At 52.4% G+C, this 27,818-nt stretch overlaps 1 protein-coding gene across 29 annotated transcripts; it reads left to right on the forward strand.

Annotated features, from left to right (window-relative positions):
- Positions 1-63: 63 nt before the first annotated feature.
- Positions 64-27,783, forward strand: Wiz (WIZ zinc finger). Of its 29 annotated transcripts, XM_060371039.1 has the most exons (14): positions 80-209; positions 870-1,034; positions 1,646-1,908; positions 8,123-8,195; positions 10,682-12,789; positions 13,958-14,281; positions 18,807-18,977; positions 19,843-20,346; positions 21,359-21,748; positions 22,338-22,889; positions 23,916-24,443; positions 24,600-25,019; positions 25,258-25,453; positions 26,653-27,783. In XM_060371039.1, exons 3-14 carry the CDS (start codon positions 1,704-1,706, stop codon positions 26,810-26,812), a joined length of 5,631 nt encoding a protein of 1,876 aa, XP_060227022.1. In that variant the 5' UTR covers positions 80-209; positions 870-1,034; positions 1,646-1,703; the 3' UTR covers positions 26,813-27,783. The 29 variants fall into 29 exon arrangements, with proteins under 29 accessions (XP_060227031.1, XP_021493257.2, XP_060227036.1 ...); XM_060371037.1 differs by lacking the exon at positions 870-1,034 and having other exon boundaries at positions 73-209; XM_021637576.2 differs by lacking the exons at positions 80-209; positions 870-1,034 and adding an exon at positions 381-869.
- Positions 27,784-27,818: the final 35 nt, after the last annotated feature.

Here is a 27,818-nt window from a genome sequence, read left to right on the forward strand (position 1 = left end):
GCGCTGAGGTCACGGCGGCGCGCCGGGGGAGGGCGGAGGGGCGGGGCGGCGGGAGGGGGGAGCGATTTAAAGGGACAATGTTCCCCGAGCGGTGGAGGCAGCGGCGGCTGCGAAGGCCGTGGCACCGGCACCGAGAGTGACAACGACTGTAGCGGCAGCGACGGCCGCACGAAGAAGAGGAGTTCCCAGCCGGCCACTACGCCTCCCCGGTGAGGCCCAACCTAGCCTGGGGAGCTCGCGGGCGGGGCGGAGCTGGAGCAGGGAGGGGGAGGCCTGGGCCCGGCCGGGCCGGGCGGGACCCCCTGGGGCGGGGGGCGGGGCGGGGCCTTCAGGGGCGGGGCCTGGCCGGGGGCGGGGCCGTACAGGTGGGGGGAGGGGCGGGGGGTCTGGTGGCAGGTGTCTCCCCCTACCTCCGCTCGTCCCGCGGGGTCTCCTGCCCCGAGGTGCACGGGCGAAGGGCGCATCCCGGGGACCCTCGCTCCCCTGCAGGGTGCGTCCGCGCAGCGCCGCCCCTATCTCTGCGACCCCTGCGGGGGCTGGGGTAGGGAAAGACCATCTGGACCGCAGCCCCCTCCCCAAGCTGCCAAAGTGCTCCGAAGTTGCGGTCCTGCCCGATCCCCGCCGGCAGTGCCTACCCCAGTGGGCACCCGCAGGTGCTTTCTCCAGGCCTGGACAGGGACCTCTCCTGCCAAGGCTGTCAGCCCACCCGGTATAAGGGCCCCCACGGGAGCACCTAAGCCCCCGAGGGCAACGCCTGCTACCAGGCCTCGAGCCCCGGCCCCGCCCCGGTTGCCTGGGCCGGGCCTCACCACCATCTCCCTGGGGAGAGCGCCTCATTCCTGCCCTTCACTTTCTGCTCTACCTTGAAGGTATTTATAGGTGGAGAGGACAGCCGCCCTTCCTCCCCCCAGGGTCCTTATTTCTGAAACAGGAGCCCCATCGGTCCCTTTCATCCTCCGGCCAGAACAACCAATATCGGTGGAGGATGCAACCAATATTATTGGAAGGTGGCAGGGTGGAGGAGCCCAGGCTTGGTATGCATGAGAGATCATGCTGAGAAAAAGGGAAAGGGTTAATGGTGGGGTCACTTGAGGTTGTGGAGAGGTTAAGGGCTTAATTCTGAATAACCCTGCATTCCTGGGTAGGGAGAAGGGTGTTTGAAAAGTGTAAGGGTAATTGATATGGGGCAACAGAAGTAAGGAAAGTGGAAGGGCAAAGATGGGGGCACTTGAGCCAGTGCATTCATGATCTGGGAGAGTGGAAGTGGCTGAGAGCCTGGAAACTGGAGGCATGGCCGTAGGTTAAGCAGCTGCGGGAAAGCCAGGAAGCGGCTGGAAAGGTTGAAGCTGAGAGTGAGCAGTGGAGGACTGGCTGACGGAAGACGGAGGTGACTGAGTGTGCATGTGTGAGGTAAATGGAGGCTATGAAGAAGCTGGGGAACGCGGTTTAATGTCCTGAGGCATGCTCACAGTAGAGGTGCATGGGTGTGAATGGGGCCTCAGCGCCACTAACCGCCCTCACTTCGACTGAGAGATAAACTGAGGCAATAGGCCTCACAGGTGAGGACTGGGGTTTTGGGGGCGGCAGGGAGACAAACAGAATTCCTTTCTTATTCTCCTAAGGTCTGTCCTGTCTTTGTCCCCAGGCCCACAATGTCCTGCTGAATCTGCCAAGTACTGAGTGAGGATCGACGCCTGGCACCCATGGAGGGGTTACTGGCAGGTGGCCTGGCTGCCCCAGATCGTCCTCGAGGCCCCGAGAGACTGCCTGGCCCAGCTCCAAGAGAGGACATCGAGGGTGGGGCTGAGGCTGCTGAGGGGGAAGGTGACATTTTTCGATCTACTCATTACCTGCCTAACACCAAGGAAGGCCCCCGAGACATTCTGGATGGCAGAAGTGGCATTTCTGGTAAGAGGGCTCTGTGGCCCTAAAGACGCATTGCCTCTTAGTCCCCCAGGTTCAGAGAGAGCAAGGCCACCCAACCCAGCAGGGCCTGGGTCGGGATTCAAATTCTGCTTGATGTCCAGAACCGCCTTTAGTTTTTCAGTTTGCTTAGTTTTTCAGTTTGCCCTTATGAAAACAGATGTGTTGGGAGCCCATGACTGGATGACAGTTGCCCAGAGGACAGTAAGGAGCTAGGATTCATACTTGTAGTGGCCTGGTTCCTCCCTCTGAACTGGACACTGGCTCTATCCAAACACCCACATCAGCACCCTGAGCTCTTCGCCCAAAGCCCACTTGTCCGTCAGGTGCACCCAGTTCCCACCTGTGTATCTCAGCTTCCAGTCTTTTATCTCGAGCCATGGGCCAAAACAGCTTGTGCCCTCTAGTGGTAAGGTAAAGACTGGGGAATCAGAGATTTGGGTCACCCCTTTCTGCCTTGGTTTTCCCCATACAAGGCCAGCTCACATTGTCCACACCTCACAATTTGTTATTCATTTATTAAACTGCTGTGTGCCAGATTCTGTTCTGAGCACTGGGGAAAATAATCATAAACAAAGAGGCAAGAGTGTCTTCCCCCAGGGGTTGGCATTCCAGAAAGGAAGTTGGACGACAAACAACTGAACAAATGTCATAAGGGCAGGTGATGATGGAAGCTACACAGATATCAAGCAGAGTGCCAGGACCATGCCTGAGGAACCTGGGAAGAGCCTCCTGAGAAAGTGGGATTTGGGGCAGAGCATGGGATGAAGAGTGGGAAGTGCACAGCAGGTGGTGGGAACAGCAGGTGCAAAGGCCCTGTAGAGGGGAGGAGCCTGGCATGTTTAAGGACCTAAGTGATCTGGTGTGGCTGGAGAACAGTAAACTGATACATCAGACTTCTCCTTTCATTTCCTTGGTTGGTCCCCAAAAGCTTTGGCTTCCAATAACTTCCAGGCGCCTTTTTGTTGGTTCCTACATGCTAAATTCTTTGTATGGTCAATTCATTTCATTCTTAGAACCTTTGTAGGGAAAGCCTTTGTTTTTTATAATCTCATGTTAGGATGGGAAATCCAAGAACCTGAGGGGTGAAGTAAGTGTCCCAAAGTCAAAGAGCCTTACTGTGGCTTCACAACCCTCTTCCTTTTTTAATTTATGTTTTATAGAACTGGGGAATGCACACAGGCGCTTGCACATAATCTGTTCCAACAAGTTCCATCACAGCTGTCTCCTTTAGTGTTTAAATAACTTCTCTTTCGTTCACTCATTGTCTCTTTCTCTTTGTGTTTTGCTTTGTACATTCTATATGTTAGGCAAGCGCTATACCACTAAGCTATATTTCCAGGCCTCATCTTATTTTTTTAAAGATTGTATTATTTTTAAAATGGTGTGAATGCTTGCATGTGGATATGTGCAATGACTGCTGGTGCCTGCAGAGACCAGAGGCATTAGATTCCTGGAGCTGGAGTTACAGACAGTTCTGAGTTGCCTGGCCTCCTCTTAAGTTTTTGGGGTTTTTTTTGTTTTTGTTTTTGTTTTTGTTTTTTTGGTGTGTGTGTGTTTGTTTGTTTGTTTGTTTTGGGGGTTTGTTTGTTTTGTGTGGGGGATGTTTTGTGTAAATGTATGTGTACCTCCTGCATGAAGTTCCTGTAGAGGCCAGAAGAGGGCATCAGAGACTGGAGTTACAAACAGTTGTAAATTGCCACGTGGGTGCTGGGAATTGAACCCTGGGTCCTCTAGAAGAGCAAGACATCTCTCCAGTCCTTGTTTTTTTGTTTTGTTTTGTTTTGTTTTGTTTTTTTTGGAGATAGGCTTTCCCTTTGTAGCCCTGGCTGTCCTGGAACTCACTCTTTAGACCTGGCTGGCTTTGAACTCAGAGATCCACCTGTTTCTGCCTCCTGAGTTCTGGGATTAAATGTATGTGTCACCATGCCTGGCTTCTTTTTTAGTATTTGAGTAATTTTCCTTCTTTTTTCTATTTCCTGTTGTTTTCTTTCTTGCTTTGTTTTCTTTTGCTGCTTGCATTGCTGAGCTTGGAAGCCGGGGCCTCAAAAACTTAGGCACACACTCTTTCACTCAGCCATATTACCATCAGTTGCCTTTACCCACAAACCCTCCGTAAACTTTTGGAGCTCCTTGATCTGCCTCTGCCCAGCATCTCATGATGCTAAGGTATTTAGGAACCCATCTTTATAGAGTGAAGATGGTGGCAGCACATGTCAGCCCTGCTGTCAAGGACCCCTTTATCTGGGGCAGAGGAGATAGACATAAACCAAGAAGTACAGTGAGGAGGAAGCAACCTAATGAAGAGGCAGAAGGTATCTAGACAGAGTCCTAACTTGTAAAGATTTGGGGGGACTTCTGGCACCTGCCGGCGTGAGGCATCAGGGACATGGTGAGTAGCTAATCCTCAGGTCTGAAATGTTATCCCTTAGCAGTCCCTCCCCAGGACCCACTGAGTAGCAGGTCACGTAGCTTGCCAGGGTGGGGCCAGGGTCTTCACTCTGTGGGCATTTCTTCCCCATGTCACAGACACCTCAGGACTGTGAGATGGGGAAGGTAGGTAGGTGCGTGTCTTCACCACCCCACACCTCCGCTGGAGAGCAACCAGGGATTCATGTGTGCACCTGTTTCACATCCTAGGTAGGAGGAGGAAGAGGCCACCAAGGGGTACTAAACCCACCCTTAATGGGTTCCCAGAGCACAGGTAGGAATGGCTGCTCTGAAGCAGGATCTTAGCATGGAGGTTAGAGAAGGCCTGGGTGTCTCTCCCACTGCCCTCAGCCTGATGGACCCACCTGCGGAGACTAGACACTTGCCCTGAGAATCTTGTGACGTCTATAAATAGGAACAATCTCTGAGGCTGCTATTCCATCCTGAAGCCTGGGAAGTCCCTCATCCCTATGCAGCCCTGAGAGCCTCTCAAGGACTCCCAGGAATGGCACCCCCAAACTTCTCTGCCTGGACAAGGAAATACCCACTATCTTGCTCTGTCTTCTATTATGGAACCCTGCCTCAAGCTCCATTGCAGTCCCGTAAACCTCCGAGGTGGGCTTTGCAGGTCAGCAAAGTCTGAATGGGACTTACATGTTTCACTCAGATCAATGAAGAGTCTGGTGCATGTCTGCCATTGTTTGTGGGACAGGGGACCTGGGAACAAAGAATGTATCATTTCTGGATTCATGGAGAGGATGAATCAAAGCATGGAGAAAGCAAGCCTGAGGCTACAAGTCTAGCCTCCAACTTCCACCCCAGGACGGCATCAAGCCAGCCTTGACATCACAAAACACCCACCTCCTCCTTCCCTCCATCGCTGTTTCTCTGGATGGAACACTTCCTATATCAGTGGCCCCCATCAGTGGCCCCTTGAAGCTGGGTTCAGGTCTGTTTGCATTGTACTAAGGAGAAAACCGAGGCTTGGAGCTTGGAAGGCAACTTCTGGTCACACTGCTGGGCCTTTCACTTGGAGCTGTCTGACAACAGCTGATTCCTGGCTGTTCTGCCAAGCTGCAGGTGGCCTGGCTTGGAGTTTAAGTGGCTCCTGGACACCCTTTCCTCTCCTCTGTAATCTGTCTCAGGGACCCCACATGGCAGGAGCCAGTGAGGGGTTCTGGTACTACCACTGACTCAGAGTTGTATCCCAGGTGCCACAGGGACTTCTGGATCCCCTCAGTGTGGAGGCCTCTGGGCAAAGCCTCGCCATCCAAGCTGTCTCAGCTATAGGCCCTCCAAACTTGCTGCCACTAAAAATAGGAGCTTCATTGGAGCTGCTCAGACAAAGAGGCCAGTGTGCCCCCTTGGTTCACAGAATTCTTAGACAACAGCCATCAAATCTGGGACACTCAGAATTTCAGAAACAGGACACCTGGGACCCTCAGACCCACATCTCTAGGCTCTGCTGGGACTGGTTATCCACTAATCGGTCACTTTCTCCTGATTAGCTCTCATCTGTGACTTGTATCTAGGAGAGACCCTGTTTCTTGTGGTTGTTTTCCTCCCTCACTAACCTCTCCAGCACCCCATCATAACTTCCTTCCTTAAATCCAAGATTATTCCTGCTCCCATGGGTCTGCTCCGTGGTTCTCAAATGGGAACAGTCAGGTCCCGCAGGGCACACTGTAAAAATGTGTGCAGGCACTTTCAGTTGACATAACTGATTGCAGGATAGGTAGGTATTAGTGTCCTGTGGGCACGTAGAGGCCAAGGACATTGTTGAGTATCCTACAATGTGCAGGACTTCCTCAGCACAGAGAAGGAGCCTCTGCAAGTGTCAAAACTAAAACCCCTCTGCTTTAGGATATGCAAGTTTCTGGACCCATGCCCCACATTTTAGAGGCCATGCCATGCAAAAGCCCTTCTTGTCAGGCTCAGCAGACAGACCTTCCTGAACACCCCCCACATTTTCAGTTTTTGATCCCCAGTGGCAGGCTTTCAATTTCCAGGGAAAATTGGATGATGGGGGATTGGAAGAATCTGTGCCAGTCCTTGCCCTTTCTGGACCATCCTCAAATTGAGGTTGATCCAGCAATTGCATCTGTCAGGCCCTGGCCAGGGCACAAGTTCCCCCAGAGTGTTAACCTTGGCCCAGACAATCGGCTTACTCCCTGCTTGGCGTGTGCGCCTCATCAGGCAAGCGTGGCAGCTAGAGAGGCGCAGGCCAGATTCCTGTGCTGGCTCCAGGCATTGGCTCTACAGGTGGATAATGGAGAGTTGGCTCTATCTGTGTTGTTGCAGGGTGGTGGGTATTCCCAAGAAGAGATCCCATTTTAGGATTTATGCCTGAAAAGGGGTCCAAAAGGCAGACATGGGCTCTGTGTGGCCAGGCTCCCCACTCATTATCTGGCATGTGTTTGTTGAGTATTTGCATGCCAGGTGCTGGACTGCTGCCAGGAATGAGGCTTCAAATGTCTCAGTTCTCAGGGGGGCTTATGTGCTTACAAAGGACGCAGACATGCAGCTATCCAAAGAGGAGACCTGGCCGTACCTGAGAGAGCTAAGAAACAAATGAAGCAGGTGCCAGGCATGGTGGCACAGGCCTATTCTCACAGCACTCAGATGGCAGAGACAGGGGGAGGGAGGATAGATGTAAGGGCTAGCTTGGGCTACGTAAGAGTTCTAGACTAACTGGAGCTTCATAGGAGGATTTGTCTTAAAAAAGCAAAACGGAGGCAGGTGGTGCTTTGTGCCAATCATCCGGAAAGCCAGAAAGCAGAGGCAGGGGGATTGTGAGTTTTCAGGTCAGCTGGTCTCAAGAAAGACCAAAAGCAAAACAAAGACAAGGCATAGAGGTGCACACCTGTAGTCCCAGCGCTTGGGAGGTAGCAGTAGATGGATTGGGAGTTCTAGGTCATCCTCAGCTACATATTGAATTTGAGGCCAGCCTGAGCTACAGGAGACCCTGTGACCACAAAACAAACAAACAAACAAACAGAAATCCAACAAGTAGTACTTAAATGAATAAATTGGGTTAAAAGAGAGAGAATAGCATCTCATTTGAGTAAATAGTCAAAGAAGCCCAAGTACAAAAGTCCCAAGGCTATTGGGCATAGTGGTGCACACCTTAATCCTAGCACTCAGGAAGCAGAGGCAGAAGGATCTCAATGAGTTCGAGGCCAGCCTGGTCTATGTAGCAAGTTCCAGGACAACCAGGGCAACATAAACAGGGGCAGTCTTACACACAGTGGGGGAGGGGGTAGCTGAGGCCAGAGAGAGGAATCAAAGCTTCATTGAGGTAGGGGTTGGGGGAGAATGAAATAAGGGCAAAGCAGCAAGGTCCAGTAAAGGGAAGGGAAGTTAGAACAAGCAATAAAGACCCAGGCCTCACATTGTTGTGGCATGTGAGAGTCTAGCTTTTTCCTGTAGTTAGAATGAGAGGTATATGAGTGTTCCCAGGGTATGATTTTAAAACAAACAAACAAAAAACCCAAAACCTACCATAGTTGTTAGATATGGGGAAGACTGGAAGGCAGCAAGTCCCAAGAGTCCTCCAGGAGACCTAAGGGGACTCCTTCAGAGAACCTCTTTCTAGGATACAAGAATGCAGAGGTCAAAAGCCTCTGGTGGATAGGGTCGGGGCCTACAGGGCCCTTCTGAGGTACCCCACAAGGCTCTCGGAGCTGAGGTATGGAGGGCCCTGGCCAGGGGAACCCCGGCCCTGGCCAGGGGGACCCCAGCCCCTCAGGGTCTCCCCTCTCTGTTGCAGATGGGCAGCCCCATCCTGGCCTCAGCGAAGCCCTCCCCCGTGCCACCTCCACCACCCATCGGATCAGCAGCTGGTGAGTGCCACGCTGGCCCTGACCTCAGGTAGGGCAGGGGGACAAGCAGGAGTGTCTAAGCTCCATTAAGCCCTCTGGGGAAATGAGTATGGGACAGGAGGGAATGAAGAGGCCAGGCAGGAGGAGGTGATGCCACCCCAGGATGTATGCTGGGACAAGGCAGAGGTCTAATAGCAACACAGAAGATCAACTCTCATTACCTCTGCCAGGAGCCAGGCCAGAGAGGGACAAGGCTGCAGGTTGGACCCTTGGAATCCAGTCTGTCTGTTAAATGATGCTTAGATTGATGCCTCTCTGAGCCTCAGTTTCCTCATCTGCAAAATGGAAAGTTACCTTGCCACAAGATATGGTTCACAAATTTGCCTTAGGAACTCAAGGACCAATGGGAAAGAACAGGAACCAACCTCAATCTTAATAGCCACTACTCTGATCCTTTTGTTTGTTTGTGGTGCTAGTGACAAAGTACAGATGAGAAAGGGCTTACAGACTCAATGTGGGTACTCTATCATCTCTCCATGAGTTATTTCCCCAGACTTGCTACTCTTTATTTAAAAAATTCAAGCGTTTGGTGGGTCTAATATATAATTATGATAGATTAACAACAGGTCTAGAAATGAATAATAACTGTTATGTTCTGGCTCTCTGTTCAGTGCCTCAGCCCTGAGAGGAACTTTTAATATTGCGTGGCACCAGTAGGGCTTAGAGAGAGGGCACTGTGATCTCCACTCTGCTTGTGTGTGCTGCTTATTTCCTCACCTATCCCGTGGATGTGATCAAGCTATCCCCAACCCCTTGTCAAGGCAGGCTCTCAAAATGAAGGGAGCCTGTGTTGCCAGCACTCATGAGGCAGATACAAGAGAACCCAGGATCCTCCTCTGCTACACAGTGAATTCATAGACAGAATATATATCATATATATACGTGTATATATGTATGTATGTGGGTATACACATATGTATATGTTGGACACAATGGCATATACCTATTATCCCAGGACCTGGGAGTTTAAAACAGGACAGTCCTGAGTCAACACCAGCCTGGGGTACATAATGGAACCCTGTATCAAATAAGTAAATAAGCAAGCCCATGCTGCTAATACAGGCTTATAATCTGCAGCTACTCCCGAGCTTGAGGGAGGAGGATCTTAAATTCAAAACAAAACCTGCCTGGACTACAGAGTGAGTGCAAAGCTAACTTAACGAGATGCTCTCTCAAAAATGTTACAGAGGGAGAGGGCCTAGGGATATAGCTCTATGGTAGAGTGCTTGCCTAATGTGAACCAGGTCCTAGGTTTAATTCCTAGCACTGGCAGAAAATGAAGAGAGAACAGATCAGGAATACTTACATTAAAAAGTCCCAAAACCTGGTATGGTGGCTACAACTTTGATCTCAGCACTTGGGAGGTAGAGGCAGGTGGATCTCTGTGTGTTCAAGGCCAGCCTGGGCTACAGAGTGAAATGCAGGGTAGCCAGGAGACCCTGTTTCAAAAATGAAAACAAAAGAACCCCGGAGCCTGAGGCAAAGGCAGACAGATCTCTGAGTTTGTGTCCTGTCTGGTCTTCATAAAGAGTTCCAGGCTAGCCAGGGCTACATCGTGAAACCTTGTGTTCCTCTTGAGAAGAGTCCCATCAGTCCCAAGGCTTAGCAGGCATCAGGTGAGGTAAAGTGTTCCCTGATTCCTAAGCACTTGAATTATGTCCTTCTTTACCCTCTATCTTGTTGTAGGGTGATAGTCCCCACTTGAAAGGTTGGCAAGCTTTTAAATATGCACTTGTTTTGTGTAATAGGTTTTATTGGTGACAACTGTCAAAAAGCTCCTTAGACAATAGATGAGGAAAACAAGATCCCTGACTCTTGGAAATCATCTCCGTTTTTAGGATTGGAAAACTGAGGCCCAGAGACCCTTCCTCATCTGCTCTGCCCTCCCAGCCCTACCCATCTCCCACCCAGGAAGGTCAGGGTCACTGGACCGTTAGTCGCTCCTGACTCTGCCCCTCCAAGAGGGGAAGAGGTTCATCCTTTGAGCTGTCCTGCCACAAAGTTGACCTTCACCAAATTTGGGGGAGAGATGTGACTAAATCGCCACAGTTTGGGGAGGACCAAGACAGAAGCAGCCTGGAGCCCAGGTCAGAGCCTTGGATCCTCCCTGGGGAAAGGTGAGAGTTGGCTGTACCACCAGATCTGGGGATGCTCTTTAAGGCTCTACCCCCCAACCTGTGGTCTCTGTACAATTCCCCATGACACAGCAGGGCCGCACTGTATAGACCAGTGCATCCTAAGAGTTGGGCCTGGCTTTGATGCAATACCTCTAGGAAGGACTTCTTCACCTTCACCCTAATACTCCCAACCTCTCCACAGTCACCATTATGCTGGATCTCAAGGAACTAACCGCTCCAGCCAGCCTGGGAGGACTCCCTATCCATACTAACCTAGGGAGGGAAATGGAGGGTCACCGCTAACTTATCCCCATTGGCACTTCCTTGCAGCTACTGGGATGGAGACAGCCTGGACTTTCAGCTGGGCTCCCCACCACCCCATCTTCTGGGCCCCTTCCCTGAATCCCTTGATGTACAGGGGTCTTGGGAGCACCCCATGGTCCAGGAGGCCAGGGAGGGCACCCCGTCTGAGCAGAGGTTCGAGGACTCAGTTATTGTGAGACCCATGAAACCCCTTGCCAACCTCAAGGGCTCTAGAAAATTCTTGCACCACCAGGGTGAACTGAAATTCTTAAAAAAATACTCTCCAAGCCACCACAAGTTTGATTGGCTCCGAGATGCAGATAAAGAGGGACCCCTGAAGGATGCAGGGTTACACCTGGACCTCCCTGCCCAGCCACCGACTGTCACTGCCCTCAGGAGGGTGATGGTGCCGGTAGATGGCGTCCCCGAGACCCTGGACATGGAGGTTCTAGGCACCAGAGAGGACCCAGAGGACTTTGGGGGGCTGGCCCGGCCTTCTGAGGGGGGCCTCCACACATCAGCCTCGGAAGTGGCCACACAAACCTGGACAGTGAACTCCGAAGCATCTGTGGAGCGACTGCAGCCGCTACTGCCCCCAGTCCAGACAGAGCCATACCTGTGTGAACTGTTGCAGGAAGTGGCTGATGGGGTGGACAGTCATGAAGAAGAGGAAGATGAAGAGCCAGCTGTGTTCCCGTGCATTGAGTGCAGCATCTACTTCAAGCACAAGGAGCACCTCCTAGAACACATGAGCCAGCACCGCCGAGCGCCAGGCCAGGAGCCCCCAGCCGGCCTGGCTCCATTGGCCTGTAGCGAATGTGGCTGGGCCTTCACAGAGCCCAGTGCCCTGGAGCAGCACTGGCAGCTGCACCAGGCTTCCCGGGAGAAGATTATTGAAGAGATCCAAAAGCTAAAGCGATTTCCAGGTGACGAGGGCCGTGAGGCACGGCTGCAGTGCCCCAAGTGCATCTTTGGCACTAATTCCTCCAGAGCCTTCGTGCAACATGCCAAGCTGCATGTGCGTAAGTCGCTGCCCAGTCGGCAGGCCAAGGAACCTTTCGGGGGTGGCAGCCCAGTCATAGATGTTAGCACCCTCGTCTATCCCTCCTATGGAGACTCCTCAGACCTCAATACTTGCATCCACTGTGGCTTCACAGCACCTAGCAAGAGTCTGCTCAGGGAGCACATGAGGCTAGTCCATGCCCGTACCCACTGGGAGGAGGATCGGGAGGCCTTTGAGGACCTCACTAGCCAGCCAGGCACTAGCCAGGAGGCATATACCCACTTATCTGACACAGCTACCATGGACTATTTTGGCAAATCTGAGCCTCTCCTAGCCTCTATGTGGCAGGGAAACCCTGCTGGATATGACCCTGGCCTAGCCTTTGGCCCAGACTATCAGCAGCCAGGCATGAGAGATTTCCCACTGTTAAATTCAGGCCAGCAGCCTTTTGGAAAGCTGGCCTTTCCTTCCTCTGTGGCTTCTGCTTCGTATTCCATACAGTTCAATAGAAACAAAAGCACTGTCCACCTGCAGAGAATGGAAGACAGTAGTCATCCTTGGAATGAAGAGGAAGAAGAAGATGAAGATGTAGTACTGACTTCTGAAATGGATTTTCCTCCTGAAAATGGAGCCTTTCCACCCCCAACCATCCCTAGCCTCATCCCTCAATCAGCTCTAGAGTTGAAGCAGACTTTCCAAGACACCCTGCAGGCAGTTGAAGCCTCTGAGACTCAGCAGCAGCAGCTCCAAAGAATGGTGCCCATTGTTCTTCTGTCCAAGCTCAGGCCACAAGTCATGGCTGTAGCCAGCCGGGCATCGCCAAAGCGGCCACCTGAGGAGCTGGAGCTGAACAGCACCCACCCCCTGGACTTCCTGTTCCTAGATACACCTTTGGGTGGCTCACTGGGTCTGGACACACTTCTAGAAGGGGATCCTACCATGGCTCTAAAGCATGAGGAACGGAAATGCCCCTACTGTCCTGATCGTTTCCACAATGGCATCGGGCTAGCCAACCATGTCAGGGGCCACCTGAACCGCGTGGGTGTCAGCTACAATGTCCGGCATTTCATTTCTGCAGAGGAGGTGAAGGCCATTGAACGCAGGTTTTCCTTCCAGAAGAAAAAGAAAAAAGGTAGGGCGCCAGCCTTGCTCTGGGAATCCATCTCCCTCTCCAGGCCTGGGACCACAGAGCTGTACAGCAGGGTTCTAAACCTACCCACCCTTGCTCATCCTGCAGGCTGAAATTTGGGGGCCTCCCATCTTGAGAGGCCCAGGAGCCATGGGTTAGGTCACCACTAAATGGTGGATGTGCAGGGATGCCCCAGTGCCCTGGTCACAGTGGCAGCTGGAAGAAGGGATTTGGGCACAGCTATCAGCCCCAGACTGATAGTTCCATTTTATTCTTTAGTGCAGTATTCTTTAATGTGTATTGAGCCGGGTCATCTGTGTTCTGGGCTCTGAGAGGCCCCGCAGTTATCTAGACAACAGTTCCGCTCTCTTAGAGCTCAGGGCCCAAACCAAGTAACAGGGACTCCTGGTGGTCCTAAAAGCCCGGGGCCACCTGTGCGGTGTGAGGGGCTTCAGGCAAGGAGGTTCTGACCCCAGAGCTCTCCCTCCAGTGAGAGCTCCCTGCGTAGTTCTGATCCTGGGTAGTTCTGACGCTAGGCCAGAGCCGCTACTCTTCCCAGTGATTTGGTGGGATGGATGGGCAAGCTGGAGGGTAGCCGCTCCGCTTTCACAGTCCACTTGGGGAGTGTGCCATATGGTGTTTTAGTGAGTGAGTGCACACACACACACACACACACAGAAATGCTAGAGTGTAGGGTAAGTGGGAGATAGCCAAGAAACTAGGCAGTTATGATAGCAAGTGAGCAGGGCTGATTCTGAGAGAGGAGACAGTATCTCTACCTTGAAGGCTCAGAGAAGGCTCCCAGATATAAGTATCCTAACCTCTATTTGTTCATTTCTTCATATAACCTACATTCAATTTACAGGATTAGAGCAATACCATGCAAAAATAGACATGGAAAGGCTATCTACTTAATATTCTCATATTGCAAATCCAGAGAAGCCTCTTCTAGAACACATTCCTAACGCTCCCTGACATACAAGTGTCTGGTTTGGGGAGGGTGCACAAGCTGAGAGTTTCTGATCAGGCAGAAACTACAACAGAAGGAAGGCAAACACTCCAGGGTGCTCTGTAAAACAAGAGAAGTCCTGGGACAGAGGTAGTGTTGGGCTGGAGAGTGGCTCCCCTCACCACTGCCCCAACCCAGGAAGTTCATGTCTTCTTTCTGCAGTGGCGAACTTCGACCCAGGCACCTTTAGTCTGATGCGATGTGACTTCTGTGGGGCTGGTTTTGATACTCGGGCTGGCCTCTCCAGCCATGCCCGGGCTCACCTGCGTGACTTTGGCATCACCAACTGGGAGCTTACCATCTCACCCATCAACATCCTGCAGGAGCTGCTGGCTACTTCAGCAGCTGAGTTGCCCCCAAGTCCCGTGGGCCATGAGCCTGGTGGGCCACCAGGAAGCTTCCTGACTTCAAGACGGCCATGCTTCCCGCTCACCGTGCCCTTCCCACCTACCTGGGCTGAGGACCCTGGGCCAGTCTACGGAGATGGTAAGGGGAGGAAACAGGTCAGGCTGGAGCCCCTACCCTTCCCAAGGGGTTCAGAGGGATGGATGGGTGGATTGGAGGGTGACTACTCTGCTTTCCTGGCAACATTTCATCTGCCTGTAATCCCAGCACTGGAGGCTTTGGCAAGAGGATCAGGGCCAACCAGGGCAGAAAAGCAAATTCCAGGCCTGAGCTAAGCTACACAGTCAGACCCTATTTTTTTTTTTAAAAGTGTATTAACAAATTTCCTCCCCACTATATTCCCACATAACGGTAATTTGTGTTATTCAAGGGCTGGTTCATGGCCCTTTTTGAATCCAATTTCTCAGTGAGATCTTTTAGAATTAGTGATGCTTTACAAGCACAGAGCCATTGAACTCCTTACAACAGCCCTATTCATGTGGGTGTTTTCATCATATCCATGTTACAGAGAGGAAGCTGAGGCACAAAGAACTTAATTTCCCTGCCAAGAATTACAGAGCCAAAGAGAGAGAAGCTTTGCAGTCCAGGTAGTTGGGCAGCAAATGCTTTGTTCTGGAAAAATCCTCTGTGTTGAACACTGAATCCAATAGAACTTTGTGAGATGTTAGAAATAGTCTTTTAACAATCTGTGCTGGCCTCGAGGGCCACCACTGGGTACATGTGACCATTGAGCATGGCATGGCTAGTACTGAGTCACTGGTGACCTTACTGTTGTGGATGGCACAGATCTAGAACCCAGGGTCTGGGACAGGACTCAGTGGCGGAGTACGTGCTTAGCATGGGCAAGTCCCTTGGTTTGGCCCCAGCACTCACCACAAAAGAGAGTAGAGCCCAGACTCTGAATTCAACCAGTTCTATCCAGCAACTCTGACAAACCTCTCCCATACTCAAGCAATTGCATTTATTAAGGTTTTAACCTCTATTATCTCAGATATGCCAAAAAGAAAAAAAAAAAAAAAAAGCTCATAGGGCAAAGGATTATTTTATTTTGCTTTGATGTGCAGGGCATCAAACCCTGGACCTTATGCATCTTAGACAAATGTTCTTGCCATGAGCTATGCTCCTTACCTTAGGATTGTTGGGTATTCATCTTACAGACAAAGAAACTCTGGGTTATTTGCTTTGTCCCAGCCACACATAGGCAAAGCCAAACTTCTGAGCATCTTGTTTGGTCATGTCTTGAAATCTAGAATCAATATTTGTTATTAGATTGCTCAATAGAATTAGAGGAAAAGTGAAGGACCTGGTTTTTCAAAAAGCCAACTTTCTGGAGCTTTTAAAAGGCAGAAAACTCAGCTGATCATGGAGGCACACACCTTTACTTCCAGTGCTTGGTAGACGCAGGCAGGTGGATCTTTGTGAGTTCAAGGCCAGTGTGGTCTGCGTACTGAGTTCTAGGACTGACAGGCCTACATGAAGAGATCCTGTCTCAAGAAACAAGGGGGGGGGGCAGAGAAATCAGCTGTGAGACATTATTGAATGAAACTCAAACTCCTTAGCTCTAAGGAATGAAACACATCTAAACTAAGAGAATAGATGCAGGGTCATAGGGACTGAGCTTTCTTCTATGGCTCCTCTTGCCGAGATGTGCATTTTAAACTTGATTGGACCCACCCCATCTGTAAGCCAGGTTTAGGCACTTGAGAGTTTTCCAAGGACAGAGTGGGGATGTCAAACATCCTTCTCTTTCTTAAATAAGAAAGAGTCTGAGGTCCAGACAGCTTGGTGGCTAACTGAAGCCACACCTCAGAGGGATGGGATATGGGGCTTCTTGCCTTTGGTGAATGATTGCTCACTAGGGATTCAGCTTTCCAACCTAATTTAGTTCATAATGTCTCAGAGATGGCTGGAAGGTAGAGCTAGCTCTAAAAATGTCTAGGTTTGTAGAAAGTAGTCTGAGAGCTTCAGCTCTGACCCCCTTTTTTTCTGTGTTGTCCCAGCACAGGACTGTATCTCACGTTCACATTTCTTACATGGCATCTGGGCCAGACACTCCCAAGGATGAAACAAGTACCTAACAGCCAGATTCAGTCATGACCAATCTATTTCTATCAAAAAGTCATGTGTCACTCCTCAGAGGAAGCTGGCACAAACCCTAAGGTGTGAGGAAGTAGAGTCAGCTTTGCCTCGGCTCTGTCTAGAGGGAGGAAAGAGACATTTATGACCTTTTCAGGGAACAAATGGAGATGAGGGATGTTACGGAGTAGCTGAACCTATCCTGACCACTTTGCAGAGTGATGGTGTCCCAAATCAAGGCCAGGTTGGGACAGTGGCCTTCAGTGGCAGTTCTGTTAGAAGGTTCTTCTCTTTTTACTGAGTAAGCCACAAGAGAAGGGTACCAAATTGGGGGCGGGGCAGCGATCAAATTCTGGCCCCACCCATCCGTCAAGGAACAGCTAGAAGCGCAGTTTAGAGTTGAGGAGGGAGGAGTGTCTGGTAGTAGAATCATAGCTGGGGAGGGACTGAGTTTCTTGAGTTGCTGGGCAGCACTATCCACGAACAGCTAGACAGATACCAGCTTAATGTGGGGGAGGATCATCGTTGGAGGATCTAGTGGTTTTTAGGATTGTTCTAGGTTTGCCTTGAGTAAGGATATTCATGATCAGGTCGAGGTTTGTCTACCTGGCCAGAGAGACTTACAGAAAAAAAAAAAAAAAAAAAAAAAAAAGAATGGAACAGGGTCTCAAGGAAGGTCCTACACTGCTGTCAGGGTTCTAATTCTGAATGCTAATATTGAGGTGAATGTGTGTGGCTGGAGGGTTCCCTTTCTAGCTGTAGAGACGTTCGGACCCTGGGCTGGAACGGCTGCCGGAGGCGGCGGCAGCTTGGATTGCCTTCGCGATTCCAGCCCTAGCGCTCCCGGCAGCTACCTAAAGCTAGCAAGCGTGTTCCTATGCGCCCAGAGCATTTCGCTCGAGGCGCTCGGCGCTCTTCAGGTTGCCCTGGGTGCGCCCGGAGGGGCGGAGCAGAGCACGCTCGGAGGTCGCGGCGCACGGCGCTCCGCTGCTTTCGCCTGAGGCGGCCGCCCCGCGTGCGCCGGAGCCAAGATGGCCGCCTCCACCGCCCAGTGCCGAGTGACAAAAGCGGAGAGCAAGGCGGCGGCGGGGCCGCGCGCGGGGGGCGCCCGGGAGCGCGCGCCTACGGGGGCGCCCTCACCAGGGCCCCCTAGTCCAGGCCCGGTGGTTCTCCCGGCGCCGCCGCCTCCCGCACCCCCGCCGCCGCCGTCGCGGGACGGGCCCAAGGCCGAGCCGGAGCCGGGGCCCGGGCCGGCGGCCGCGCCCGCCCCCGCCCCCGCGCCCGCGCCGGGTAAGAGTTAGCGGAGGGGAGGGTCCCGGGAGGGAAAAGTCGGCGTCCCTCCCGCGTGTGCAGCCGCCACCCTCAACACCCAGCGTCCGATCTCTGTGGCACCCCCACCTCAGGCGCTCGGGCCCTGGGCTTCCCTCAGCCTCCTGGAGGGTCTCAGGCTTTGGAAGCACTCTGCCGCCGCTCCTCGGGACTCTCGCCGGCTCTGACAGAAGTCCCCCGCCTCTTTTGGAGTCCCAGAAGCTCCCAGTTGTCACGGTTTCGATCCCCTCGGTGTTGGAAAGCCACTTTTGGCCCTGCCCCATCTGACAGACGCGCCCACTTCCACCTGGAGACTTTGACAAAGTACTCTGTGTCATGATCTCGGTAGCCTCCTGGCCTGTCTTCTTGCCTCTGTGGGACTCGGACTGAGCAGGGAGCGCTCTTCCCAGCGCCCTGCCTGCCCTATTGCTTTGTACTGGTCGTCTCCGAAGCCCATATGACACACTTTCATCCTCCGGGCTCTTGTTCAGAGTTCGACCTCATCGCCTCCCAGTATCCCCATCCGTACTTTTAATGAAAACTTAGACTAAGAAAACTACCCTTGATTTCCTTCTCCCTACATACCTCTTACCGGAGGGGGCTTTCTCTCTGGCTGGGAAGCTTAAGAAACTTCGTGTAAACTTCTGTCATTCCCACTCTTCCTGTCCCTGAGTTGGTCCAGGTTCCAGGTTCTTCTTATCTTGTCCCATTTAAAGTTCACCTGGTGGTGAATAGTTTACCGCTGGGCTTACTGTTGTCTTTGAAGCTCCAGCTTCCTTGTCTGGTAGAGATTTTCCTTCCCTGTCCTCTGCTTCTTGCTTTTTCTGCCTTGCCTTTCTGGCCTCCAGACTCTGGTCTCCATCCTTTTTAACTGTTTTCACCTTCACCCCCTTGTAAGTTCTACCCAGAGAGGCATTTTTCTCTTAAGATGCCATGTGATGGGATGTCTCAGTTCAAACTTGCAATGTGTTTTCAGACCAGTGAACCTTCTGGACTGAAACTACTGTTTATCTTTTCTGTCAGTGGACAATCTCGGTGTCTCTGCATTTTGCTGCCATGAGGGTTTATGGGTGCAGCCTCAGCTCTCATGGAATGAGTGGCTTCCAGAAGTGAGAGCAGATGCCAAGCAAGGATGTGGAAGAAGTACTGTTCTTTCCGTCTCCTTCTTGAGGTTGACAGTCTGACTCTTGATTGGGCTGAGCCTGTCTCCTCCACCCCACAGGCCTGTGTTCTGAGGAAAACACAATGGTGGCCATGGACTTGGGGTCTCCCTTACTCCCAAAGAAGAGCCTGCCTGTCTCTGGGACCCTGGAGCAGGTGGCCAGTCGGCTGAGCAGCAAAGTGGCCGCAGAGGTTCCTCATGGCAGCAAACAGGAGCTGCCAGACCTCAAGGGTGAGTGGCCCAAGTGATAACACAGGTGTGCTGCCAGGATAGTCATGCTCACAGAAGCACTCTCTGGCCTGGTGGGTTAACATGGTGCCTGGGGTGGCACTCATTTTTCTTTTAACACCATAAGGAACCAAGGAGATGGCTACTCAGGTGTCTTCTACATTGAGCTTCTATAGCTTTGGCCATATGTGTGGCCCTCAGCTACTAATTTACATGAGGAAGGGGCATCCAGTGAAGCATTGGCAAGGGGGGCAAAAGATCACAAACGGAGGTCACTTGCCAACCTTGTTAATCTGAGCTTTCCTGTGTTACATATTTGGTTTCTCTGTAGACTGTAGGGTTGTTGAGAGTAATGCTAGTTTCTGGGTCTATTAAGAGAAGCAAAATCAACCTGACCTTTGAATCACTGAAGTCGGGCAGGGAAGCCAAGAAGCAGATGGGGACTGGGCCGGGGGCTGTGGCTAGGACCTCTGACTTAGCATTTGAAGTCTGTATTGAGTTTCAGAGACTAGTTTAGATATTAGCTCCATATATGATCTATATATATTACACACACGAATTTGTGTAAGCATGTTGCCAGGGCACCCTGGTATGTTGCAGGTCTGAAAGGCATCCCCACTGGCTGGACCACAGAGAGTGTAGCCTCCTGTTGTGCACTTTTGGGCACACTATTCGGTTCTCTGAGCCTCAGTTTCCTTACTTCCAAACCAGAAATACTAACACCCACCAAATTAGAATCATTGTCAGGATCAAGGGATTTGGCTGAGGCAGAACACTTATTTTGAACCTGGGAAATGGGAGGAGAATGGGTTAGCTGTATCTGCAAGGCCTTATAGCCTTCCATCCTGGCCTCCATCTCGCCCTCTAGCCCAGAGCCTGACCACCTGTGAGGTCTGCGGTGCCTGCTTTGAAACACGAAAGGGCCTGTCCAGTCACGCACGTTCACACCTGCGCCAACTGGGGGTCGCAGAGTCAGAAAGCAGTGGTGCTCCCATCGACCTCCTCTACGAGCTGGTGAAGCAGAAGGGCCTGCCTGATGCTCCCCTTGGGCTGGCCCCTAGCCTGACCAAGAAGTCCAACTCACCCAAGGAGTTGGTTGCTGGAGCTGCCAGGCCTGGCCTGCTTTCCCTGGCCAAACCTCTGGATGCCCCTCCTGTCAACAAAGCCATCAAGTCACCTCCTGGCTTCTCAACCAAGGGCCTGGCCCACCCATCCAGCTCTCCACTCCTCAAGAAGGCCCCACTGACTCTGGCAGGATCTCCTACACCCAAGAATCCTGAGGACAAGAGCCCCCAGCTGTCCCTGAGTCCCCGGCCGACTTCCCCAAAGGCACAATGGCCCCAGTCTGAGGACGAGGGGCCTCTGAATCTCAGTGAGTGTGGGTACTGGGAGCTGAGGGCGGTGCTGGGATGTTACGTGGTCCTCAGATGAAGAGGACCTCGGGTAGGAATTGAGGCCTACAGCTCCCAGATCCTGGGTCATCTAGGTCAGTTCTGGTGAGACACTCACTATGTCTCCTATTGGGCTGTCCTACGATGGTCATTTTTTTTTTCTCCTCCACATTCCACTGATCTTCCCCCCTGGAGGCCTGCCACAAGTCAGCCTGCCAGGGACCTACATGCCACTTGAGAAGAGCACTTGTCCTTCTCTGGATAGATGGCGGGAGAGCTGTCTTGTGAAAGTAACCAGGGTACCTGTGGATGGACCTGGCTTGCCCAGTGGGAGTTTGGGTTATCTTGGGTCATACTGGTAGATGGGTCTGTCTACCAGATAGAAAGGAAGTCCTTACAGTGGCCCCTTTTTTCATGTCTCCTGGCCATTTTTGGTAGGGCATCTCTCTGTGTCCAAAGGTAGAGACCCTCACTGTGGCTGCCTTGCATTTGACAAGTAGAATTTGGGAAGAAACCCTTCAAGTTCAGTAGTCAGATGTCTAGGGGTGTCCATCATGACTTCCCATATGTTGGCAGGTATTAGAGCCTGGTGATGCCTGTGTTTCCTGGCAGCCACTTGCATTGAGTCTGCTGTGGTTTTAGGGAAAAGAGGTGCCTGGTAGTCTGGTGGTACCCCCTGCTCTTGACCTTCCATCTTCCCTTGTATTTCCCCTAGCAGAAGTCCCAAGGGAGAGGGCCTGGGAGTGTCAGGATTTGCCACAGAATTACATCCTTAAGCTCCCTACCTTCGCTTGATGCCCATGGGCTAGGCAGAGAAGAGGCTGCCATGCTACCTAAAACCTCTAAAAAACCAAACCAAAACCTGTCTAAAGCATGAAACTTGAATTCCTAACCATCCAGGCAGCTGAAAATCACAGCAGACCCTCCTGCCTTCATCCCCTAGGGCCGACCAAGGTGGCGGCCGTGAACCCCCCCTGTGTTTTGTCTCCGCAGCTTTAGATAGTGACGGGGGCAGAGAGCTGGACTGCCAGCTGTGTGGTGCCTGGTTTGAGACCCGCAAGGGCCTGTCCAGCCACGCCCGTGCCCACCTGCGCCACCTGGGCGTCAGCGACCCGGATGCCAAGGGATCCCCCATAGACGTGCTCCACGGGCTCATCAGGAGGGACGGCATCCAGATCCGCCTCCCACCGGGGCGGGGAGCCCTGGCCCAGCTGGGGCGGCCTCCTTCTACCTCCACGGCCCTCTCCTTGCTCCCTCCCCCACCGCCGGCCAAGAAGGCCAAGCTGAAGGCCTCGGGTATGGCCAGCCCCTGGGGGAAGCAGGACCTCTCGGCCGCCGGCATTTTCTGGGCCTCTGATGTGGAGCCATCTCCTCTCAACCTCTGTAGGTTCTCGCTTCAGCTGCCCTTCCTCCCTGTGGGCCCTGGAGCCCCTCCCTGGGGGGTCATGGCCCCCTCCCTACTCCCTTCCTGTTGTAGTAGGGAGTAGACAGGGGCCCTTGGCAGTGGGCTGGCCCGACCCAGAAATTTTGTTGGCAATGGGCTGCTGGTACCTCTCTCTTGGCCTTGACCTCTATAACCATGACCCTGCCTGAGAATGAAGGCCAAGGGTAAGGTCCTACCTTTTGGTGTGGAAGGTACCCTGGGTCTAGACAGTATGTGGCACCTAAGCTGGCTGCGTCCTGTTCTCCTGCCCTGTCCTTATTGGGACCCACAAAGCTGTGGAGTATTGATACTGCCGTCTGCAGGACAGAGGTCATCCTATTAGCTCTCTGGAGCATCCCTCTTCCCCCACCTTGCCTCTTCCCAGTGTCTGACCCCACCCCTCAGCTCCCTCACTTGTAACTACCATCCACTACCACCCTAGCTTATGGACACATTGCTGCCCATGCCTAGCTGGCCAGGATACTCCTACAGGTGACTATCCTGATGATGTCCATAATTCTAATTGTCCCTTCTTTTTTCTTTTTGTAGCTTCAGGCCCTGAGCCAACAAGAGACATCCGCTGTGAGTTCTGTGGCGAGTTCTTCGAGAACCGAAAGGGCCTGTCTAGCCACGCACGCTCCCACCTGCGCCAGATGGGTGTGACTGAGTGGTATGTGAATGGCTCACCCATCGACACACTGCGGGAGATCCTGAAGAGACGGACCCAATCCAGGCCAGGTGGCCACCTCCACCCACCAGGGCCCAGCCCAAAAGCCCTGGCCAAAATGGTAGGCAGCGGAGGCCCTGGCGGCTCACTGGAAGCCTGCAGTCCTTCAGATCTTCACATCTCACCCTTGACCAAGAAGCTGCCGCCACCACCAGGCAGTCCTCTGGGCCACTCGCCAACTGCTTCTCCTCCTCCCACGGCCCGGAAAATGTTCTCAGGCCTTGCTGCCCCCTCCCTACCCAAGAAACTGAAGCCTGAACAAATGAGAGTGGAGATCAAGCGGGAGATGCTGCCAGGGGCCCTTCATGGGGAGCCACACCCATCTGAAGGTCCCTGGGGCACGCCTCGAGAAGACATGGCCCCCTTGAACCTGTGTAAGTGTGAGCCTGTCAGGGCAGGCACAACAGTTGGCTGGGGCTCCTCTCTGCACCCCTTTAGGAGCGTCCATAGACCTCAGGTCGGAAATGGAGTATAAACAAGTCCAGAGAACACAAAATTGGCTGTTTAGACTCCTGTACCCAAGCTGCTGCTTTCATTTCTGTTATTCATGCAGAAAGAGGCACTTATATAATTATATCTAATGCCCTCTTTAGCTAGTTGGTGATGGCTGCCAATCAGATTCCTAGGAAGAACAGCTACAAGGATCTACTAGTGATGTCTGCCACTGGCAGGAATAGAGGTTCAGTGTTTAAACTGTGTCTAACATACCTGGTAATGGAGTGCTTGACATTTGGAGTCAAGTTTGAGTCAAGATCTGTATTCTCTATAATGTAGTAAGCAAGGGAGTTGGGCAAGTTTCCTCCTTTGGAAGATGGAGATCAGTATAATCCCATATCTTGTGTCTATACAGTTTTCTGGAGGATTAAGTATGATGAAGCACTTAGCATGATACCTGGTTGCAAAAAGTTCCTTGTGTATTGAAGTTGCTATCATGTCAATGTTAAAGTGCTTCCCCGACACTCTGTCATGCTGTGTTCATTCTTGGATTATTTGCTATATTACAAGCAGGCAAGCTTTGCTGAGGCTGCCAGCTCCCTGCCATGTGCTCTGAACCTTTCTGATTTTAGACCCTCCCAGCAACATTGGGAGATGTGGGTTTTCATCCCCATCTTGCAGAAAAGGAAAACTGAGGCCCAGAGAGAGGAAGTAGCATGCCCAGCCTCACTTAGGGAAACTTTGTGAAGCCAGCTAGAGTTTGAGGTGACGAGACAAACAGAAGGACTGGATTATGAGGTAGCTGTAAAGGCCCAGAAGTAGTAGCAGTTCACTGGAGTCTGGAGGGAGGGGCCGCGTGCATAGGGGCGTCCAAAAGTCTGGCACTGCCTTGGGTCTTGAGCTGGGAGGCTTCCTGCCCATAGCCACTGCCCCCTTCTCTTCCCCCAACCCTGGACCCTCTACAGCATCCCGGGCAGAGCCAGTGCGTGACATCCGCTGTGAGTTCTGTGGCGAGTTCTTCGAGAACCGAAAGGGCCTGTCCAGCCATGCACGCTCCCACCTGCGCCAGATGGGTGTGACTGAGTGGTCTGTCAATGGCTCACCCATCGACACACTGCGGGAGATCCTGAAGAAGAAGTCCAAGCTGTGCCTCATCAAGAAAGAGCCTCCAGCTGGAGACCTAGCTCCTGCCCTCACTGAAGATGGCTCCCCCACAGCAGCTCCTGGGGCTATTCATTCCCCACTGCCTCTGTCACCCCTGGCTAGCCGGCCGGGAAAACCAGGAGCTGGGCCAACCCAGATTCCCCGGGAGCTCAGCCTGTCGCCCATCACAGGAGCCAAGCCCTCAGCTACCAGCTACCTGGGCCCAGTGGCAACCAAGCGGCCCCTCCAGGAGGACCGCTTCCTCCCAGCAGAGGTCAAGGCCAAGACCTACATCCAGACTGAACTGCCCTTCAAGGCAAAGACTCTCCATGAGAAGACCTCCCACTCCTGTAAGCAGTGGGTGGTAGGGTCTTGGGATGGCTTTTTTCAGGGCAAATAGGGCCCCTGAGGCAGGGTCCCCGTGGGAGGTGGGATTAGCTCCTGGCCTTGCTTAGGCCACTTGGGTATGCCTGCACTCTTAGAACAGCAACCTCCTCTGTCTATAGCCACCGAGGCCTGCTGTGAGCTCTGTGGCCTTTACTTTGAAAACCGCAAAGCCCTAGCCAGCCATGCGAGGGCGCACCTACGGCAGTTCGGTGTGACGGAGTGGTGTGTCAACGGCTCTCCCATCGAGACGCTGAGTGAGTGGATCAAACACCGGCCCCAGAAAGTGGGCGCCTACCGAAGCTACATCCAGGGTGGCCGCCCCTTTACCAAGAAGTTCCGCAGCGCTGGCCATGGCCGTGACAGTGACAAGCGGGCACCCTTGGGGCTGGCACCTGGGGCCCTGTCCCTGGTTGGCCGAAGTGCTGGGGGGGAACCAGGGCTGGAAGCTGGCAGGGCAGCTGACAGTGGTGAACGGCCTCTGGCAACCAGCCCACCTGGGGCCGTGAAGTCAGAAGAACACCAGCGGCAGAATATCAACAGTGAGTACTGTGGGAGGAGGGTTGGGAGGGCGGTACACACCTAGCTAACACAGCCATATTTCAGTTGCTTAATCCCCTTTCTTCATGGAATCGGCGTTCCATTCTACCCATGCACAGGGTGTCCAGTCTGGAGTCCTAACAACCTCTGCCCCCCTGCCCCCTGTGCTCAGAGAAAACGGGTGTGTCTGCAGGGCCCTAGCCCTCTTGTTCATCACCTGTATCCCTTTCTCTGCTTTAGAATTTGAACGCCGACAAGCCCGCCCCTCAGATGCGTCAGCAGCTCGGGGTGGTGAGGAAGCCAATGACCTGCAACAGAAGCTGGAAGAGGTTCGGCAACCCCCACCCCGGGTCCGGCCAGTCCCCTCCCTGGTGCCTCGCCCTCCCCAAACGTCACTGGTCAAGTTTGTGGGCAACATCTACACCCTCAAGTGCAGGTATGCCAACATCGAGCAGGACCTGGGCTATGAGAAGCCTGAAAATGAGCCAGTCTCTGTGCGGGTTGGGAGGTGGGGTTCCATGGGCTGTTCGGAGGTATAGCAAGGCCTGGGGTCTCACTGACAGTGGAACCTGAATATCAAACTGATGCTCTGAGTTTTGTAGCCAATCAGACCTGGGTTTAGTCCTAGCTATGACACTTCACAGCTTAGTGACCTCAGGCTCACCTGCTCCCTGCCTCCATTTTTCCACCTTTAAAAAAAGTTCACCATGGTGTGGTGGTGTGCACCTTTAATCCCAGCACTCAGGAAGCAGAGGCAGGTATAGCTCTGTGAGCTCAAGGTCAGCCTATGCCAGCTAGGGCTACAATGTGAGACCCTGTCTTTTAAGAAAACATTTCATACAGACCTAATTGATATGCTGTTGTGAGGACTGAATTTAATAGCAAAGCCCTGAGAATCTTGCTGACATCTAATAAGGCCTCAAATTGAATTTTCCTACTAAGGAAAAAAAAAAGTCTATTAATTCTTATGAAAGTGAACACACACACCCCCATATCAGATACCACAAAATAGGGATATTAAAGACCTGAAATAACTAAACTCAGGCTCTATAGTACTGGCCAAGTCAAAAGTAGCATCCGAGCTGAGTGGATGGTACAAGCCTGCTGTCCTAGCACAAGAAGATTGCCGCCAGTCTAAGTCCAGTTGAATTACATAATTAATAGACCAGCATGAACTACAAAGTAGTTAGAGACCTAGAGACCGTGTCTCCCAAAATCCCAGGGGGAAAAAATGAAGTAGAACTGAAACCCAGTTCTCTGGAGTAACAAAGCTCAAGTTTTAGGTCTGTGTTCGTTGGAGCCTATCTTAAGGCTACCACAAGAGGAAGGATGGTCTTTATGATTAGACAGGCTCTGCTTCTCTATAGCCACCATATCTCAGAGCACAAACGTTAGGTGGCGGAGACACTTGGGGAATTTTCTGCTTCTCTAGCACTAAAGACTTCATGGCCAAGAGACCCTGCCATGAGTCCATAGTAGTGGAGGTGGCTCTCCATTGGAGAGCTTCTTCCCTAGGGTTCTTGTCTTGACATATGTATGCTGAGTAGCAGTAGATATGCCTAAGCACTTGGACTAGATTATACTTCTGCTTTTGCTCGGAGCATTGGCTACTTCTTTCTCTGTTTTCCTGTGCAGGTTCTGTGAAGTGGAATTCCACGGCCCACTCTCCATCCAGGAAGAGTGGGTGCGGCATTTACAGCGGCACATTCTGGAGATGAACTTCTCCAAAGCAGACCCTCTGCCTGAGGAGCCCCGGGCCCCGCAGGCACAGACAGCAGCTGTAGAGGCTCCCTAACATACAAGCATTCCAGATCCTTTTTTGTGCCGCCTGTCCCCTCCCATTTTTCCTCTGTATCCTCTCCCCCACCCCCCACCCCACTTTCCCTCTTTCTTTTCCGTTTCCAAAGGAGCAAGCCAAAACCTCAAACCGGCGCCCCTTGGGGGCCGGGCACACTACAACCTGGGCGCCGGAAGCCAGCTAACCACCCTTTCCCCAGCCTGAAGACTCTGGGGCCACAAGGGTATCCTCCTTGAAGCCCTGGCTACTGGGGCAGTAGCTAGGCTCTTGGTGGTGGCCAATCTGGTTGTAGGGAAGAACAATGCTTCTCTGTGTCTATCAACCAGACAAGGCTATGTCTGCCATCCGTGGCCATTTGCAAAGACCCCAAAGACCCCTGTTCCTTTTGCCCCCATGAATATCTATTCTCACTCACACACAGGCAAACATACACACGCACCTCGTGAGACCTGGGATCTGCCCTAGCCCCCTCAGTTCCTGAGTCAAACGACTATATCACGCCACGGTGCTTGCTCAGGGGAATCCATGCTCCCTCTGCTAACCCACTAGGGTTTGGGAGCCCCCCACTGAGCCCACAATGCCACGGAAATTTTTGTTGGCTGCCCCCCCCAGAAGGGGCCTTCCTAGCTTGGAAGAGCTCAAAGCTGACAGCTGTCTCCTGCCATGTCAGAGCCTCAGGGGCTCCAGGGCCGGGAGGGTAGAGTGAGGGGTGGGATTCTACCCATCCCTGCCACCCTCCCCCTTTTCACTGTTGCTTTCTATGTATAGCTCCCTAGATCTTTCACTTTTTTAAAAAATGCGTTTTGTGTAGAAAATAAGGAACGTGGATCTTTTTATTTTGCAATCCTAGTCCAGCTAAGATACCGGGAGCTAATTGACCTTTTAACCTTTTTCAGTGGCCACCTTTTGGTTATCAATGTACCTAGAAATATGTAAATTAGATTAAATTTCTCTCTGGAAACACCCCAGGGCAGGCAGCCAGTGTGTTTTTCTGTTGAGTAGA

Source organism: Meriones unguiculatus, chromosome 17, assembly GCF_030254825.1.
Source record: "Meriones unguiculatus strain TT.TT164.6M chromosome 17, Bangor_MerUng_6.1, whole genome shotgun sequence".
NCBI classification, from domain to species: domain Eukaryota; kingdom Metazoa; phylum Chordata; class Mammalia; order Rodentia; family Muridae; genus Meriones; species Meriones unguiculatus.